Genomic DNA, 17062 nt, shown 5'->3' on the forward strand with positions numbered 1-17062 from the left:
GCCAGCCTAGAGACTCTGGTGCCCACAGGTGGAACAGGGCAGAAGTCATGCAGTGTACGGGACCCTTGTGGGCTTGGAAAGTGATGCCAGTAGCAACCAAGATGAACTAGAGGTCAGACGCTCCTCACCACCAGCATGTGCATGCACACACACCCTCATTCTCTAGGTAGGCAGCACCTCCTGAACTGCGGTGTGCCCTTAAGAGAGGGTGAAAGCCCCAATGGCAAATGAGATGGGATTTCTGTTTAGAGTCATAAATTGTTTCATAGAAATATTTGAATATTTATCAGAATATGTACCCAAAATAACTCAGCCAGCCTGGTGCCTGCATGTTTTGGGTAGTGGCCAGAGTCCCTTCTCAAGCCTGCTAGTCCATTCCCCACCCCCATCCCACTTCCAGACTTGGTAAGTAGATAGTTTTGGCAATCAGACAGACTTGGTTAAGCCTAGCTTCTGTCACTATCTGTGTGACCCTGGAAAAGTTATTGTACCTGACTTCTCTGAACCTGTGTCTTCATCACTAAAATCATGCACTTCTTTACAGGAGTTGTCAGGAAAATGCAATGTAAGAATAAGTTGAGGGTGGTTTTCAAATGATGACCTGGAGAACCTTAAATCAGACAATCCAATGTTTGCCAAACTTCATTCACATCCCATCTTCCCAACCTCTGACAAATTTGTGGACCACCTCTACTACTGTTTACTTAATCTTGTCCTTTAAAAATTATCAACTCATGTTTTGATGGAAATAGGTGTATTCAAAAAGGAAACTTTAACCACTGCCATAAATGAGAAATTCCTATCATTCACCCAAGAGTGGTAAAAATAGACACAACAAAACCAAAACAATGCTGTTCAGTTCTAGCTGGCTATGACTACAGGCCAGGGCTCTGAGCTCAAGGAGCTGATTTTGTTAAAAACAACAACAGAAAGGTTATCTCAGTCAAAAAAGGCCACATAAAGCCCTAATATAAGATGTCTAAACTAAGCAACTCTATAGAGACAGAAAGTAGATTTGCAGTAGTCTAGAGCTGTAGGGTGAGGAAGGCTTGGGAGTTACTGTTAATGGGTATGGTTTCTTTTAGGGGTAATGAAAATGTTCTAAAATTGACTGTGGTGATAGTTGCAAAACTGTGACAATACTAAGAATCATTGAACTGTACACTTTAAATGGATAAGTTGTATGGTGTGTGAGTCATCTCTCTCAGTAAAGGTGTTATTTTAAAATATGTATATATGGGCCTAGTGTGATGGCTCACACTTGTAATTCCAGCATTTGGGGAGGCTGGGGCAGGCAGATCATTTTGAGCTCAGGAGTTCCAGACCAGCCTGGGCAACATGGCGAAACCCCGTCTCTACTAAAAATACAAAAATTAGCCAGGCGTGTTAGCGGGCGCCTGTAATCCCAGCTACTCAGGAGGCTGAGGCAGGAGAATCGCTTGAATCCAGGAGGCGGAGGTTGCAGTGAGCTGAGATTGAGCCCCTGCACTCCATCCTGGGCAATACAGCTCGACTGTCTCAAAAAAATTATATATATATATACACACACACACACATATATATATATATAATTTTTCCTCCTCCATACACACACACACACGCACACACAGAGGAAGGTCAAATCTTTTTTTTTTGAGACAGATTCTCGCTCTGTGGCCCAGGCTAGAGTGCAGTGGTGCAATCTTGGCTCATTGCAACCTCCACCTCCCAGATTCAAGCGATTCTCCTGCCTCAGTCTCCTGAGTAGCTGGGATTACAGGTGCGTGGCACCACACCCATCTAATTTTTGTATTTTTAGTAAAGCAGGGTTTCACCATGTTGGCCAGGCTGGTCTTGAACTCCTGACCTCAAGCGATCTGCCTGCCGCAGCCTCTCAACGTGCTGGGATTACAGGCGTGAGCCACTGAGACCAGCCTAAATTCAATTATTAAACTCCTTGAGATAACTAAAGGGTAGCCGGACGCGGTGGCTCATGCCTGTAATTCCAGCACTTTGAGAGGCCGAGGCAGGAGGATTGCTTGAGCCCAGGAGTTCCAGACCAGCCTGGACAACATAGCGAGATCCTGACTCTACAAAAAATAGAAAAATTAGCCGGACGTGGTGGCGCGTGTCTGTAGTCCCAGCCACTCGTGAGGCTGAGGTGGGAGGATCACCTGAGCTCTCTGTAGGTCGAAGCTGCAGTGCACCGCTGCACTCCAGCCTGGGGAACAGTGAGGCAGTCTCAAAACAAAACAAAAACAAAAGGGGAGGGAGGGGGAAAGACTTAAAGACCCCTGAGCCAGGGCCATTATTATTTAATTTGGCCGGGTCTCTGAACCAGTCTGAGGAAGCTTGGGTTTCTATCCTTCCCGACTGAGCCACAGACCTGAGTCTTGACTCCGGAGAAATCACCCCAGCCTGTTTTTCTATCTGTGACACGGGAACGGCAGCTCCTGCCTCGTGAGGTGCAGAGAGAATGAGAAGCGCCGTGTGTGGCGCGCCTGACACGGTCAGCTCGCGGGTGGAGGCCTGGAGCAGAACGCCCTCGGGCGCCCGCCCTTGCAGCCGCACTGGAGACCGGGGATGGCTCTGGCCACGCCTCTGCCGACTGCGGCAACGCGAGGGAGCGCTGGTTTCCACGGTTGCAGTGTAACGCCCTCCTTCCCGGCCTCAGCTTTCCTGACTGCATAACGGGCATACAGTGGGTTCCATGGCACAAGGGAGCCGAAGAAGCTGCCTGCCCCCAGCTCGCCTGGGATCCCCTATGACAGCCGGGGAAACCAAGGCCCGGAGGGGCCACGAAGCTGCCCACGGCCCAGATCGCGAGTGCGGACCCTGCGGGAGGGTCTGGCCTAGATGCGAGTGTCCCGCCGCAGCGCAGGCGAGGCCGAGCAACACATCCCCTACCCGCGTACTGCAGCCCGCAGACGGAGACAACGCAGCACTACGCACTGCTGGGTCGCCCGAGGGCTCTGCAGCTGCGGATCGGGAACACGCGGCGCGCGCCCGCGCCCCAACCGGAAGTCCGCCAGTGGCCGCTCTAGCACGCGCCAGGGCTGCGTCGGTGGCCTTAACCCTTCCCACGGCCGCGCAGCCAGCCTTTGTCTCCTCGGAGCGCCACAAAGGCTGGAAGGGCAGCGGGGCCTGTGGGTGCCAAGCTGCAGACACCTCCACTGTGAGCACAGCCCTGAGCCAGAGCCTAGGCGCCCAACAGGGCTGGTTTCACTCGGTCCAGCCACACCTACCCGTGCCCTCACCAGATCTTAAGATACAGACATTAAAACCTCCACCGGGCCGCGGCACGGGATAACAGAGTTTTACTTTCTGTTTTGGCATTGCATTGCCTCCATTTCCTAGAGTGCACGTAATAAATACCGCTGGTGATTCCAAAATATAAAAGTTGAAAATATTTACATTACAAAAATTTGGTTTCCATACCGCTTTTAAGGCCATCCTCTGCACTTGGTTCCCACTGCTCCTGATGTGGTTCAAAGATGGATGACCCCAAAGACGAGGAAAAGATTATTGGCTCCATTGTTTTAGATGAGGCAACTAAGGTCTAGACAGGGGAAGGGACTTGCCCCAAATCACAGAGCAAATCAGTTTAAATCAGGAATAGCTCCATTCCTATCCCGCATCCTGCCCTTTCACTATGCCACGGCTGCCTGACTGCCCTGAGGAACAAAGGAGGGCCGGGCAAGAACGCCATTACCAACGGCAAATCCACAGGCAAATGCAAGAGGATGGAAAGTAAGTTCTTGGGCTCTGCCCTTGTGCTGTCCCCAGTGGAGTCCTGGGGTCATCCCTGCCTTCACAGCCATGTACAGCGACACCCAGTTAACTGATGGGGGGATTCTGCCACTTGCTGGGTATGCCTGTGCCACCAGTGCACTCACTCTGGGCCTGGGGAAATAACCACAGAATGAATTTGGGGATCCACTGTGTCCACTGTGAAATGGACCTGAGCTAAAACTCCATTGATCACTGGATCTCAGAGATCTTTGGGTCTTGAGAACAGAATTGGATGCTATAGGAGAAATGTAACCAGAAAAGGATTAGGATTTTGCCAGTAGAGAAAGGGAGATGTGCTTGCTTTCATTCATTTATCATTAATGAGCACATACTGTATGCCAGACACCATACTAGGCCCTAGGAAGACAGAGATTATGAGACAGATGTGGCCTTATTCTGGCAAGGGAAGTGAGATGAAGGAGGTGAAAAAGAGGAAGTACAGTGACTAACCAGGGACCTGACCTAGTCTGAAAGTCAGGGAACCTTGGAGGAGGTGAAATCAAACCCAAAGCCTGAGATAAGAGAGAGAAGGGGACGGTGGAGGGAAGGAAAGGGCTTCACAGACAGAGGGAACAGGAGTGCTAACAGCCTGGCCAGCTTCCTTGTGGTAGATGTTCTATGCATGAGTTGGAGGAGAGCTTGGGGAAAGGGGCAGGAGATGTGGGCAGGGACCAAATCCAGCAGGGGCTTGTCTACCATAAGGAACTTGGTGGGAGAACTTCATGGCCAAAAACAGGTGTGGAAGGGACCAAGCAGCCCATGTGGCTGCAGGGCAGGACATGAGATGAAGATGACTAGAGCAGGGAGTGAGGAGGTGGAGAAGGTGATCAGAAGCCGAAGCTGGGAGGCCTGGAATGCCTGGCTGCAAAATTCAGCCCTTCGCCTGGAAGCCATGCAAGTGAACAGCAAGAAGGAGAGTGGGACACCAGGGAGCAGTAGGGATTGCTGGAACTGGAGGGCAGAGACTCCGCCCCCAGGGCAGTCAGTGTTCTGCACCCCCTACCCACGTAACCCACCCCCCAACCCCCGCCCCATGAACACTCCAGGAGGCAAACTCAGTATCTGAGAACGTCTGCTTTCAAGGGTAGCTGGAGTCCAGATTCCTTTTTTTATTTTTGGTGGAGACAGGATCTCACTCTGCTGCCCAGGGTGACGGGCAGCAACACATAGCTCACTGTATTCTCAACTCCTGGGCTCAAGCAGTCCTCCTGCCTCAGCCTCCCACAGTGCTGGGATTACAGTGTGAGCCACGGCACCCGGCCTGAGTCCAGATTTTTATATGAAATCACTTGATTTTAATGTTGCCAACATGTTCAACACCATGTAAGCCAAACAAATCACATTCACAGGCCGGCACCTCTAAGCTTTGCAGCATGTTAGCATCACCTGAGGAGATTTTTTTAAATCCCAGGGCCCTTGGCCGGGCGCGGTGGCTCATGCCTGTAATCTCAGCAGTTTGGGAGGCCAAGGTGGGTGGATCACCTGAGGTCAGGAGTTCGAGACCAGCCTGGACAACATGGTGAAATCCTCTCTCTACTAGAAATAAAAAAATTAGCCAGGTGTGGTGGCAGGCACCTGTGATCCCAGCTACTTGGGAGGCTGAGGCACGAGAATGGCTTGAACCGGGGAGGTGGAGGTTGCAGTGACCCAAGATCATGCCACTGCACTCCAGCCTCGGCGACAGAGCTAAACTCAAGACTCAACAAAACAAAACAAAACAAAAAATCCCAGGGCCCAGGTTGCACATAATACCAATTTAAAATGTCGGGGGTGGGGCCGGGTGCAGTGGCTCACGCCTATAATCCCAGCACTTTGGGAGGCCAAGGCAGACGGATCACAAGGTCAGGAGATTAAGACCATCCTGGCTAACATGGTGCAACCCCGTCTGTACTAAAAATTAAAAAAAAATTAAAAAAAAAAAAATTAGCCGTGGCACGTGCCTGTAGTCCCAGCTACTCGGGAGGCTGAGGCAGGAGAATAGCTGGAACCTGGGAGGCAGAGGTTGCAATAAGCTGAGATCGTGCCACTGCACTCCAGCCTGGGCGACAGAGCGATACTCCGTCTCAAAAAAAAAAAAAAAAAAAAAAAAAATGTCTGGGGTGGCCGGGCGCAGTGGCTCATGCCTGTAATCCTACCACTCTGGGAGGCCAAGGTGGGCAGATCACGAGGTCAGGAGCTTGAGACCAGCCTGACCAACATGGTGAAACCCCGTCTCTACTAAAAATACAAAAATTAGCCAGGTGTGGTGGCACGCGCCTGTAGTCCCAGCTACTCAGGAGGCTGAGGCAGGAGAATCGCTCGAACCCGGGAGTGGAGATTGCAGTGAACCAAGATTATGCCATTGCACTGCAGCCTGGGTGACAGAGTGAGACTCCATCTCAAAAAAAAAAAAAAAAAAAAAAACAGTCTGGGGTGGAAGGTAGCCATCAGAATATTTAAATGATTCCTCAGGTGATACCAATATGCAGCAGTTTGAGACCCACTACCAGAGACTATGTCCTTTCAGCTGCCAGGCACAGCCATGGGAAGCCATGGGAAGTTTTAGAACAGAAGAGGAGCCTAGTTTGGAGTTTAAGGAAAATCAGTCCTTAGGAGAATAGAATGTAATCTTGTGTGAAAAGGGTCCGGGAGCCCCAAGGGCAGTGGCAGGATCCTGCTAGGGTGATGGTGATCCGCCATCCCAGTTTCCTCAAGACCGGGGTGTCTCCTGGGACACGGAACCTGCAGTGCTAAAATCAGGAAAGTCCTGGGCAAACAGGGATGCTTGGTCACGCTAGATTCTCCTGATGTAGTTCTGTTTTCCCAGATTTCTGGGGAGATTAATGCCACAGACTCCCCCTTCTAGAAATTCCTAAGACAAGGCTGTCCATCTCCCTGGGGTACATTCACCTGAGTCTCTGAGCCCTGGCAGGGCCCATCTCTTCTTCACCCAGCAGAGAGATCCTGGCCTATGGAATATAATTTAGCAGTAAAAAGGAACAAACTACTGATCCACACAAGAATCTAGATGACCCTCAAGAATATTAGCCTGAGTAAAAGAAAACAGATGCGTAAGAGTTACATACTGCTTAATTCTATTTACATGAAGTTCCAGAACAGGTTCACCCAATCTGTTATTTTAAAACAATCAGGCCAGGTGTGGTGGCTCACGCCTATAATCCTAGCACTTTGGGAGGCAGAGGCAGGTGGATCGCTTGAGCCCAGGAGTTCAAGACCAGCCTGGGCAATATGGTGAGACCCCCGTCTCTGCAAAACATACAAAAAAAAAAAAAATTAGTGAGCTGTGAATATGCCACTGTACTCCAATACTGGACAGCAGATCAAGGCCCTGTCTTATAAAAAAGTCAGAATAGTGGTTGACTCTGGGGAGTTGGAGATGAGAAGGGGGCAATAGCTCACTGCAACATTTCAAGTTTTTGTAGAGATGAGGTCTCACTATGTTGCCCAGGATGGTCTTAAACTTCTGGACTCAAATGATCTTCCTGCCTTGGCTTCTTAGTGAGCCACCACATCTGGCACTACACTTTTGTTAAAATTCACTGAATCATGCAGTTAACACCTATGCATTTTACTATATGGATATTTTACATCAAAGAGGGGGCAAAAACTATGAATGAATACTGGGCTCTAGTTAACAATGTGCATGCAGGCTGGGCGCAGTGGCTCACACCTGTAATCCCAGCACTTTGCAAGGCCCATGCAGGTGGATCACCTGAGGTCAGGAGTTCGAGACCAGCCTGACCAACATGGTGAAACACTGTCTCTACTAAAAACACAAAATTAGCTGGGTGTGGTGGCAGGTGCCTATAATCCCAGCTACTTGGGAGGCTGAGGCAGGAAAATCACTTGAACCCGGGAGGCACTGGTTGCAGTGAGCAGAGCTTGCACCTCTGCACTCCACCCTGGGCGACAGAGTGAGACTCTGTCACAAACAAACAAACAAACAAACAAACAAAAAAACGGGAACAAAACCTAAGTCTGATTATGCTTTTCTGCTCAGAACCCTCCATGATACCCAGAGGAAAAGCCAAGTCCTGACACTGGCCTCCAAGCAGGGCGACCATAAGTTCTGCTGGCCCAGCTTCTACCTGTCTTCTGAAGGGCGTGATTAGTACTGCCCTTGTTTTCATTCTCCCAGTGTGAAGGTTAGATTAAGTGCTTGCTTGCCCTGCCTGCCAGGCCCAGCCGACCTGAACTCACTCCCCAGCCCCTCCCTCCCTCTGCTCCAGCCACACTGGCTCTCCTTCACCCTGGCCATTCCCTCTGCCTGGAATGCTCTTCCCCAGATACTTGCAAGGCTCTCTCCCTCACCTCCTTCCATCTTTTCTTCAGCCTTTGCCTCAGTGAGGCCCCCGCCTTGACCCAGCTTAAAATCACACCCTACTCTTTCCCCATCTCCCGTGCTGTGCTTTCTTTTTCCAGAGCACTCTAACTTCCTGCTTAGGATATAACTGCCTGAAGGCAGATGCCATGAGGGCAGGGATGTTTGTTTGTTTGTTTTCTGTGTTCTTTTTTTTTTTTTGAGACAGAATCTCACTCACCCAGGCTAGAGTGCAAGTGGTACAGTCTAGGCTCACTGCAACCTCCGCCTCCAGGGTTCAAGTGATTCTCCCATCTCAGCCTCCCTAAGTAGCTGGGATTATAGGCGCCCACTACCACGCCTGACTAATTTTATTGTATTTTTAGCAGACGCGGGGTTTCACCATGTTGGCCCGGCTGGTTTTGGACTCCTGACCTCAGGTGATCCGCCCACCTCAGCCTCCCAGAGTGCTCAGCCTCCCAAAGTGCTTGGCCTCCAAAAGTGCTAGCCACCATGCCCGGCCATTTATTCTGTGCTCTTTATGCTGCATCCGCAGGTTCTACAACAGTGCCCAGCAAACAGTAAGCACACAGTAAGTACCTATTGCTATGAATAAAGGGAATCCTCTGCCTTCCTGGGGCTTCCAGGCTGGTGCTGAAGACTCAAGCAGACATGGACCATTACAAAGCAACAGCCACCACTCCATGACGCAGCAGGGGAGGGGTGAGGGGCTGAGGGAAGGCAGAAGAGACACCCCAGAAGCTGAGGCTTGAAAACTGCATCTGCCAGGCAAAGAGGGGATGGAGGGGCTTTCCTGGTGGGGAAGCCAGTGTGAGCAAAACCCAAGGGGTGAGAGACAGCAGCAGGCATCTGGGGGCTGTGAGCAGTTCAGAGAGTGGCTGCAGGTGTGGGTACGCAGCAGGCTGTGGGCTCCATTCTACAGGTAGTGAGGACAGGAAGGTTCTAACTGGGGGCAGTGGCATGGACAGATTTGGGTTTCTGGAAGATTGCCCAGCTACTGGGTGGAGCATGGATTAGAGGTGGGCAAGAGGGAGGCAGGGAACCCCACCAGGAGGCTGTTAGTTTTGTTGGCACCTAGTAAAGCAGCGTTGCCCTGAAGAAAGGGGCTAACTGGAAAATTACTTAAGACAGAGACCCTACAGGACGTGGTGGTTCCTGGAAGGTGACTCTGACTCCTGGTGTCACCATTTTGGCTGACTCCTGGGATGGTAGGAATAGGTTGTGGGGAGGATGAGGCTTGGGTCTCTGGGATATCCCAATGGAGATGTGATGCAGCCATTTGGCTCCTGGAGTCTGGAGGTCGGGGCGGAACTTAGAGTTAGAGAATGAGGAACTGTTGATTCAAAGGGCAGGTGGGACCTAGCAGGGAGAGTGTGCACAAAGAGAAGCAAGGCCAGGGCAAGAGACAGTTCCCAGACCAGGAAGAGGGGAGTGGCCAAGGACGGATGAGGGCTCAGAGGGGAGGAGTCAGTGAGCCCCAGAGGTGGGGCCCGAGTGCCAGGAGTAGAAGGATTTCCACAAAGAGAGTGTGGACTTGGGGAGGAGGTGGGAAGGGGACAGCAAGGTGATAAATAAGGGCTGTGGCTCTGGAAGACATAGCTTTTTAAATTTACCATGTTCACTATTTTTGTTAAGATACAGTCATGCAAGCTGGAGTGCAGTGACACAATCATATCTTACTGCAGCCTCAACCTCCTGGGCTCAAGCAAAACTCCCACCTCAGCCTCCCAAAGTGCTGGGATTCCAGGTGTGAGCCACCATATCCAGCCAAACTGACCTTTTTTTTTTTTTTTTTGGTTGAGATGGACTCTCACTCTGTTGCCCAGGCAACCTCTGCCTCACAGGTTCAAGTGATTCTCCTGCCTCAACCTCCCGAGTAGCTGGGACTACAGGCATGCACCACCATGGCTGGCTAATTTTTGTATTTTTAGTAGAGACAGGGTTTCACCATGTTAGCCAGGCTGGTCTCGAATTCCTGACCTCAAGTGATCCACCTGCCTCGGCCTCCCAAAGTGCTGGTATTACAGGCGTAAGCCACCATGCCAAGCCCAAACTGGCTTTTAAACCAGGTCAAAGAATGGGTCACTGAGAGGGTAGGGGCATGCCTGGGCTCAGGACAGTTTCCTAGACCCCGTGACCAGGAGAGGGACAAGAATAGGAGAGACTCAAACGTTAGCTTCTCAAGGCTGCTCAGAAATGGACACCCCATCTGGGACCAGGCTTCTGTCCCCAGCCTCAGGGACAGGAGAGTCTCTGGTATCCTCATCTGTAAAATGGGGCAATAGGACAAAACCTGCCATTTGTTGAGCACTTATTACGTCCCAGGCCAAGGGCTGTCTCTCCATGTGTGGCCTAATTTAACTCTCAGAATACTCTCACCAGGCTGATGTCACTATTATCTGCTTTTTTTTTTTGAGACGGAGTCTCCCTCTGTTGCCCAGGCTGGAGTGCAATGGCACGATCTTGGCTCACTGCAACCTCCTCCTCCCGGGTTCAAGAGATTCTCCTGCCTAAGTCTCCTGAGTAGCTGAGATTACAGGCGCCCACAAACACACCCAAGTAATTTTTCTATTTTTAGTGGAGACGGGGTTTCACCATGTTGATCAGGCTGGTTTTGAACTCCTGACCTCAGTAATCCAACCGCCTCAGCCTTCCAAAGTGCTAGGATTACAGGTGTGAGCCACCATGCCCGGCCTTTTATCTCCATTTTATAGATGAGAAAACAGTGGCACAGAAAGGTTCAGTCACTTGCTCAAGGTCATACAACAAATGAATGCAGATGCTGAGATTCAAACCCGGAACCTGAATTCTGAGCTTCAACACTGCACCACTAACCCACACAAGGGACTTTCCTATCTACAGAACACTCTTCTCCCTCGGGAGTGGTTGAGGGGAGTCATGAGGTGGCCACACACGCAGCAAACAGCCGACATTACCATGAAGAATGGCCCTCCAAAGAAGTCCACATCCGAATCCCCAGAATCTGTGCATGTGTTGCTTTATATGGCACATGGGCTTTTGCAGGTGTGATGAAACTAAGGATCTTGAGATAGGAAGAGTGTTCTAGATTATTCAAGTGGGTCCAGTGTCATCACAGGATCCTTGGAGGAGGGAGGCAGGAGAGTTAGAGAAGATATGACGATGGAGAGAGATTGGAAGATGCTACACTGATTTGAGATGAGGGAGGGGCCACAAGCCAAGGAATGCAGGTGGCCTCCAGAAGCCAGAAAAGCAAAGAAAGAGATCCTCCTCTGGAGGGAACTACTGCTGAAACCTTGACTTTAATCCAGTGAGACTAACTTTGGACTTCTCCAGAACTATAAGAGAATCAATGTCTGTGGCTTTTTTTTTTTTTTTTTGAGATGGAGTCTTGCTCTGTCACCCAGGCTGGAATGCAGTGGCACAATCTCGGCTCACTGCAACCTCCTGAATTCAAGCAATTCTCCTGTCTCAGCTTTCCGAGTAGCAGGGATTACAGGTGCCCGCCACCATGCCCAGCTAATTTTTGTATTTTTAGTAGAGATGGGTTTCACCTTGTTGGTCAGGCTGGTCTCGAACTCCTGACCTTAGGTGATCCACCCACCTCGGCCTCCCAAGGTGCTGGGATTATAGGCATGAGCCACCGTGCCTGGCTAATGTCTATGGCTTTAAGCCCCTATATGTGTGGCAATTTGTTAACAGCAGCGATAAGAAACAGTTTACACTACATTGCAGCAAGCCTGGCTTCCTTGGACAGTGCTGGCTCCACCATCACCACTGCAGCTGCTGTGGGAAACATCCTTACATTTCCTTTGTTTGTTTAGACAGGGTCTTGCTTTGTTGCCCAGAGTGGAGCGCAGTGGTGCAATCATCACTCACTGCAGCCTCGACTTCCAGGGCTCAAGCAATCTTCCCACCTCAGCCTCCCAAGAAGCTTGGACTATAGGCACACACCAGTATGCCTGGCTAATTTTTTCATTTTTTTTGTCTCGCTATGTTGCTCAAGCTGGTATCAAACTCCTGGCCTCAAGCAGTCCTCCCACCTGTGCCTCCCAAAGGCCTGGGACTACAGGTGTGAGCCACCACACCTAGTCTACAGTTTTTAAAGCCTCTTTATAGTTTCAGTTTGGTCCTCTCTGAACCTCAGTATCTTTCTTCATTAAAAATAAAAATAGGGCCAGTATACATGACCCTACAGGCACAGAGTGAGAGGGCCTTATATTACTTGAAGGTTCCCACAAACCCTTGGGGCAGATGAGGCCTAGTTATTGTTCCCATTGCTCAGATGAACAAACTAATGCTGAGAGTAGAAACAGCCTGCCTAGAGCCAATCAGGGAGTAACAGAGCCAGGACTTGAACCAGGGCTTCTGACTTGAGTTCTAGCACAGAGGTTCATGTCTCAGAGCCCAGCTCACATGCCACCTCCTCAGAGAAGCCTGCCTGGAAAACCCCAGGCCATTCATGTATTCATGAAGCAGCTGCTGGGACTGCGCTGTTCCCAGTGTTGTGTGGGGCCCCCTCAGGAGCCCACAGCCTCGTAGACAAGACACACACACAAACCACGAGTCCCAGAACAGCCTGATAAATGCTGAAACAAGGAGAACAAAGCCCAAGAGGTTGCTAATGCTCAAAAAAGGGGAAACTCACTGAGCCTGGAGTCAGGAAAGGCTTCTCAGAGGAGATGGCGATTGAGATGGGGATAAGTTAGACCCAACCAGAAGTGTGGACAGGCATCCCAGGTGGAGGAGTGGCTTCCTCAGGGCAGGGAATGGGTTGGTCATCCCAGGCCCCCAAGTCCCTCTGGGCCTCTGTGTTATTATGTATGAAATGTGAACAGGCCGGGCGCAATGGCTCGCACCTGTAATCTGAACGCTTTAGGAGGCCAAGGCAGGAGGAACACTTGAGCCCAGGAGTTTAAGACCAGCCTGGGCAATATAGCGAGATCCCATGTCTACAAAAAATAAAATTAGCGGGCTGGGCGTGGTGGCTCATGCCTGTAATCACAGCACTTTGGGAGGCCGAGGCAGGCAAATCACCTGTGGTCAGGAGTTTGAGACCAGCCTGGCCAACATGGCAAAACCCAGTCTCTACTAAAAATACAAAAATTAGCTGGGCGTGGTGGCAGGCGCCTCTAATCACAGCTACTCAGGAGGCTGAGGCAGGAGACTTGCTTGAACCCAGGAGGCAGAGTTTGCAGTGAACTGAGATTGTGCCATTGCACTCCTGCCTAGGCAACAAGAGCGAAACTCTCTAAAAAAAAAATAGTGATAATTAAATAAAGAAATAAAATTAGCTGGGTGTGGTGGCACGCACCTGTGGTCCCGGCTACTTGGGAGGCTGAGGTGGGACGTCAAGGCTACAGTGAGCCATGATTGCACCACTGCACTCCTGCCTGGGCAACAGAGCAAGTCTGTGTCTCCAAAAAAAAAAAAAAAAAAAAGATTCATGGCCTAGCTACCCAGAGTTTTGATAACTGTTAGGCCCAGGTGAGGGCTGAGCAAGAAGAGAGGTCCTGGGCCTCCTCCCAGAGGAAGAGGTGAAGGTTGGGAGATAGGGCAGACCCGGGAAGTACTGGGAGGCAAGGTCCTGGCTCAAGCCCCCACCACACACTGCCTTGCAGTGTGACTACAGGAAGGTCCTCTTAGAGCCTCAGTGACCCCATCTGAGCAATGGAGCATGAGACAAAACTGTCTCCAAAGACCCTCCCCAGCCCTGACGGGGAAATGACATGACACAAAATTACAAAAGGGTCTTTATTTGTAAAAAGCCAAAGGGGCCCCTGGGGCAACAGGACAGGCAGGCCGGCTTCTCAGGGGTCGGGGGCATTTGGGCAGATGCGCTTGAGTGGGGGGGCGCCCTCCGAGTCCTCTGTGTCACCCTGGGCTGCCTCAGGGACAGGTGGCACTGGCTCAAAGACGGGGTAAGCTTCGGGGGCCTGGAGAGGAAGGGTGGACAGGCGTGAGCTCCACTGAACCCAGGTGTCCAGCCTCCGAGCCTCTACCTTCTCCAAAGCCTCTACTCCCCTCCCCTCCTGGGCCCGGGAGGCAAGCCCAGGGCCAGATGCCCAGGACGCAGAGGAAGCAGGCACCAAAAACAACGACAGTGACACTGTGTGGAGGAACGAACCTGATACTTGATATTTCTGAAAATGCATCGAGGTAGCTTCGTGAGAAACGTCAGAGGTTTACGAGGGATTTTCTTACGCTAATTTTACAGTTAAGACATTTTTTGATATTTTTTGAAAATGCATGGAGGAGCACCATGATTTTGTCAGGCTTTATTTATTTATTTATTTTTGAGAAGGAGTCTCGCTCTGTCACCCAGACTGGAGTGCAGTGGCGCGATCTCGGCTCACTACAGCCTCCGCCTCCTGGGTTCAAGCAATTCTCCTGCCTCAGCCTCCCGAGTCGCTGGGACTACAGGCACGTGCCACCACGCCCGGCTAATTTTTTGTGTTTTTAGTAGAGACAGGGTTTCACCGTGTTAGCCAGGATGGTCTCGATCTCCTGACTTCATGATCCACCCGCCTCGGCCTCCCAAAGTGCTGGGATTACAGGCATGAGCCACCACGCCCGGCTTTGTCAGGCTTTTAATGGTCTCAAATCAGCCCTGATCCAGCCCTTAGCACTTTGTCTCTGAAACACCCTTTCTTTTTCAGTCCCAAGAACCCAGCCCCTAAGCCTTCAGCTCGGTCCCAGGTCTGCCTCTCCTCCAGGGCCTCAGGATGCAGGCTCCAAGCCTTCGGCTGCCCCAGATCCCCCATTCCCTCCAAGACCCAGGAGTCTAGCCTTCTGGCCTCTCTCACCTCAGCTTCCAGCAGTTCTGGAACAGGTTCCTCCTTGGTCAGCATTGGGGGTTCGTCGGTGCTGCCAGCAGTTATGCCCCCGGGATCTGGAACGTCAAGGTAACAAACATCCCCTAAACAGCCACTCTGTGCCAGCAGCACAGACAGTGGGGGAAACAGACGGTCACAGGCCCCAGTCACAGAAGGCAGAGGGCCACGGGAGCAGAGAGGACAGAGCAGGAACCTGGCTGTGCCCCAGGAAGCAGAGGAGGGAACACTGACGTGGGAGCTCAAGGGTGAGTGGGTCTTGATGCGGTGGACAGACAGGAAAGTACGACATGTGAGGCAGAGGGAATGTGTGCTAAGTTGCCACAGAATCTGGGCTTGGACTGCCTCGGTTCAAATCCTGCCCTTGGGCCAGCGACTTAATTTCCACGGGCCTCAGTTTCCCCATCTGTAAAATGGGGATAATGATAGTAATTACCTCATGCGGCTGTTGTGAGGGTCAGATGAGCAGATGCAGGTAAAGCACAGTGGTTGGCACACAGTAAGTGCTCAATAAATGCTTGCTACCATTTTTATATTAGCAAAGGTATACAAGTGCTTGGCACTATCTAGACCCAGACCCAGCCCACGGTCCCACATCAGGATGTTCTTTGTGTTTGTTTGTTTGTTTGTTTTTGTTTTTGAGATAGAGTCTCACTGTGTCACCCAGGCTGGAGTGCAGTAGCGCGATCTCGGCTCACTGCAGCCTCTGCCTCCCAGGTTCAAGCAATTCTCCTGCCTCAGCCTCCCTAATAGATGGGATTACAGGTGTGTGCCACCATGTTCAGCTAATTTTTTGTATTTTTAGTAGAGACAGGGTTTCACATTCTGGGAGGCTGAGGGAGGAGGATCACTTGAGCCCAGGAGTTTGAGACCAGCCTGGGCAACATAGTAAGACCCTATCTCTATAAAAAATAACAACACTAATTAGCTGAGCGTGGTGATGCATGCCTGTAGTCCCAGCTACTCAGGAGGCTGACTGAGCCCAGGAATCCAAGGCTGCGGTGAGCCATGATCACGCCACTGCATTCCAGCCTGAGCGACAGAGTGAGACCTTGTCTCCAAAATAAAAAAGCAAAGCTTAAAAAATATTAAGGAAAAAGTTGTTCTGGCAGCTGTGTCAGGGTGATTAGAAGAGACCAGCTGGAACCAAAAACGGGTGAGAGATGGGAAGGCCAGGGACAGGGCAGGGCCTGGGAGGAAGAGGTGCCAACCAGATGGGTTTGACTGCATGGAAGAAAGCAGAGCTGGCTGGGCACAGTGGCTCAAGCCTGTAATGCCAGCATTTTGGGAGGCCAAGGCAGGTAGATCACGAGGTCAGGAGTTCAAGACCAGCCTGTCCAACATGGTGAAACCCCATCTCTACTAAAAATACAAAAATTAGCCAGGTGTGGTGATGTGTACCTGTAATCCCAGCTACTCAGGAGGCTGAGGCAGGAGAATTGCTTGAACTTGGGAGGCGGAGGTTGCAGTGAGTGAGATCGTGACACTGCACTCCAGCCTGGGCGACAGAGTGAGACTCTGTCTCAAAGTGGGAAAAGAAAAAATGCAGAGCTGAGGAGGACCCAGGCCCAAGATGCTGGCTCACTGGCTGAGTTACTTCTCTGGGTCTCAGTTTCCTCATCTATAAATAGGGATCATAACAAGATCATCACCCTTATAAGGTTGTAGTGAAAATTAAATGCGAAAAAAACACATAAAGTGTTGGCTGGGCACGGTGGCTCACACCTGTAATCCTACTACTTTGGGAGGCGGAGGCAGGCGGATTACCTGCAGTCAGGAGTTCGAGACTAGCCAGGCCAACATCTTTACTAAAAATACAAAAATTAGGCCAGGCATGGTGGCTCACGCCTGTAATCCCAGCACTTTGGAAGGCTGAGGCAGGCAGATCACCTGAAGTCTGGAGTTCAAGACCAGCCTGGCCAACATGGAAAAACCCCATCTCTACTAAAAATACAAAATTAGCAGGGCATGGTGGCGCATGCCTGTAATCTCAGCTACTCGGGAGGCTGAGGCGGGAGAATCGCTTGAACCCAGGAGGCAGAGGTTGTGGTGAGCTGAGATTGTGCCATTGCACTCCAGCCTGGGCAACAAGAATGAAACTCCGTCTCAAAAACAAACAAACACAAACAAAAAAACAAAAATTAGCTGGGTGTGGGGG

General features: G+C 50.9%; 1 protein-coding gene across 6 annotated transcripts in view; it reads right to left on the reverse strand.

Moving 5' to 3' along the window:
- BCL7C (BAF chromatin remodeling complex subunit BCL7C) overlaps window positions 1-17062 on the reverse strand; it is a 63639-nt gene that overhangs the window by 43465 nt on the left and 3112 nt on the right. For 4 of the 6 annotated variants that reach the window (XM_007990268.3, XM_073015314.1, XM_073015310.1 and 1 more), the window contains one exon: window positions 14878-14963. In XM_007990268.3, the coding sequence (XP_007988459.1) occupies window positions 14878-14963 (86 nt within the window). Of the gene's footprint in view, window positions 1-13811; window positions 14008-14877; window positions 14964-17062 lie in introns of those variants that run through there. The other 2 variants (XM_073015312.1, XM_007990278.3) reach the window with 1 other exon arrangement.

The sequence above is a fragment of the Chlorocebus sabaeus genome, chromosome 5 (genome assembly GCF_047675955.1).
Source record: "Chlorocebus sabaeus isolate Y175 chromosome 5, mChlSab1.0.hap1, whole genome shotgun sequence".
Taxonomy (NCBI): domain Eukaryota; kingdom Metazoa; phylum Chordata; class Mammalia; order Primates; family Cercopithecidae; genus Chlorocebus; species Chlorocebus sabaeus.